The sequence below is a fragment of the Helicoverpa zea genome, chromosome 2 (genome assembly GCF_022581195.2).
Source record: "Helicoverpa zea isolate HzStark_Cry1AcR chromosome 2, ilHelZeax1.1, whole genome shotgun sequence".
Lineage (NCBI taxonomy): Eukaryota > Metazoa > Arthropoda > Insecta > Lepidoptera > Noctuidae > Helicoverpa > Helicoverpa zea.
The window spans coordinates 5149372-5151736 of record NC_061453.1 but is presented as its reverse complement, the minus strand read 5'-3'; the positions used below and the strand labels follow the sequence as shown (position 1 = coordinate 5151736).

Sequence of the window (2365 nt, the reverse complement as noted above, 5' to 3'; positions counted from 1 at the left end):
AGTTGCGTCACCTAATAGATAGATGGCGTGTGCAGCAGTTATTAGTGTTGCCAGAGTCATAATCTGTCATAAATGTCAAGCAAGCGAGGCGATGCGACGAGGCTATTATTTCGAATATTATCGTCATTTCAATTCGTAGGCTAAACAAGTGGCCCTCTATCACCCATTGTTACGGAAAGTGTCACGCAATCAAAATTCTTATTCAGAGAATTTGAGGGACTTTGAGGAATATCAGAAAATTACGACAGAAATAGTTTTGTCATTGACTTATTCCGGATAAAAGTTAATTGGGCAATTACTTCGGTTGAATATAAATACGATAAAATTATTAAAATAATTTATTGTAACGCTTTGATATGTAATATTAATAAGTATCTACTTATTAACTTATATTTTTTAAGGTGCGCTACAATGTAAGTTAATATTAGGTAGCTAAAGCTTTAAAAGTAGATAATAAGTAAAAAGTGGGTATATGTTTCATAGTTACGTAAGCTATTCCCTTATGATAGGTATGCCATCCAGCTTAATTATTTGCGGGAGTCGAGTCGAAGCCTGGTTTCGCCAAGTTTCCACGTCTGGTTGGCTGTCGACTATCGGGTTCCCGATAAACACCAAATCTCTTAATGATGGACATTCCTGTTAAAAGACAAGAAATATTAAACTTTAGGTGTCTTGGAAACAAAAATGACTGGAGTTGTTTGGAAGGAGAATCAGCGAAAATAAATGAATGAGGCATTTCAAAGGGAAGATTTTATAATGTTTGAGATATAGTTCGTAAGCATCCAAACCTGCAATCTATTGAACTCCACCCATTCCTTAATAAGATTGTTAGACATGTACAGAACTTTCAGATTTTTGAGCGTTCCGACGCCTTTCAACTTGTCTATGGGATTGTAGCTTATCCACAATTCTTCCAATGTGTCTGCCACCGTTTCCTAAATAAAAAGAAATGCCATTCGTCTCAAAGCCGTACTTGGTTCTATAAACGTGACCAATGATTAAATTATTGTTATCAATTCAAGAGTACTCTTTAGAAAAAGTGGGACAAAAGACGATTAGAGTTTTAAGTACGACATCAGACAACTTACGATTCCTGCTAAAGATTTAATATAATTTCGCCCAACAGATAATATCTTGAGACTTCTCATTCCAGCAATGCCGGCTATCTTGTCAATCATGTTTGAAGATAGGCTTAACTTCCTGAAAAAATAAGTTCAATAAAATAACATAAATTCGAAAACTGTAAACAATATCTTACAGCAATAAATAGGTATTTACAAGACATCATAATTTTAGGTCTTTTGTCCTGCAAAGTTATTACTAGGTTTTGATCATTACAGTAGGTTAGTAGCTATAATTTAGGTGCCTGCTTAGTAGCAGGCACTTAAATTATATTTATAGTACCTTCTCAACCACATTGGTAACATCAATTAGAAAATGAATCGCAATACGAATTTCAAATTGCAGGCCTTCAGAAAATTTGCACTTACTCGCAGCTCACTAGTGTGGACAGAGCACCATCCATCTTCTCAATAGGCGGCCACTGGAACTGCAGCTCTATGACCGTGGCTTCAGTTGAATTCTCTCCCTTAATCTTCTCCCATCGAGCTATAGCTTCCTTGCAAGTCGTCGGTTTTAATGCCATTCTTTTTTATGTCTGTTTCAGTCTATTTTATAGGAAAGATTAATTTTGAGTCGCTACGAATAGCTAGATATTTCAAACGGTTTAACCCGCACCTGAGGGAACTACTTTCCGCAACTACCTACCTCCCATTACAAAAAAATAGGTAGCTCACAAATGCCACAAGCTCACAAACTATGATACTCATGAGTGTAGGTACCTATGTCTGAGTAGGACAGGCGCTCCCATGAAATAAGTAAAAAGCAATGTTGGATAAAACATTACCTAAGAAGAAATCTGGATCACAAGATCGCAACCTAATTGTTATATTAAATTTCACTATCGTACCTTTATGTGATTGGGGGAGACTAGTCCTATTTTTTATTTATTAAACAATTTTTAATAAATGTTTGTCTTGACAATAAATTGTAAAGTCAGACTGACTTATGTCAAGAAATGGGCACGGTTGTTTTTCAATGAAATGCAATGCGAGCGAGACTTCACGGAGGGACGCCGTCGTGAGACACTTTTCCAGACCCCCACAATGCAAAGTAGGTAAGTTTTTGAAATGAAGGATAATTAGGTATTGAAGTAATTTTATGCCTGCGGTTGGGAACGCACTTTCAGCAGGTAAATAAGAAGAACTAATAATGTTTATTTCATAGGCACTAATTGCACTGAAACTGTGTGTTGTTTAAAAATAAACATACATTCCAATAACACAAATAAACAGCTTACTGACTT

At 35.9% G+C, this 2365-nt stretch overlaps 1 protein-coding gene across 2 annotated transcripts; it reads right to left on the bottom strand.

Annotated features, from left to right (window-relative positions):
* Positions 1 to 407: 407 nt before the first annotated feature.
* Positions 408 to 2047, bottom strand: LOC124641767 (dynein axonemal light chain 1-like). Of its 2 annotated transcripts, XM_047179974.1 has the most exons (5): positions 1970 to 2047; positions 1491 to 1667; positions 1089 to 1200; positions 789 to 935; positions 408 to 636 (listed from the first exon to the last, which is right to left on the bottom strand). In XM_047179974.1, the coding sequence occupies exons 2-5, from the start codon at positions 1643 to 1645 to the stop codon at positions 493 to 495; spliced, it is 558 nt and encodes a 185-aa protein (XP_047035930.1). In that variant the 5' UTR covers positions 1646 to 1667; positions 1970 to 2047; the 3' UTR covers positions 408 to 492. The 2 variants fall into 2 exon arrangements, with proteins under 2 accessions (XP_047035930.1, XP_047035921.1); XM_047179965.1 differs by lacking the exon at positions 1970 to 2047 and having other exon boundaries at positions 1491 to 1958.
* Between the last annotated feature and the right edge of the window lie 318 nt (positions 2048 to 2365).

Coding starts and splice junctions, on each gene's coding strand:
- LOC124641767 (XM_047179974.1), bottom strand. CDS start 1,645: ATGGCATTAAAACCGACGACTTGCAAGGAAGCTATAGCTCGATGGGAG. Junction 1,201..1,490: donor TCCACACTAGTGAGCTGCGA/GTAAGTGCAAAT, acceptor TTATTTTTTCAG/GAAGTTAAGCCTATCTTCAA. Junction 637..788: donor TGGAGTTCAATAGATTGCAG/GTTTGGATGCTT, acceptor GTCTTTTAACAG/GAATGTCCATCATTAAGAGA.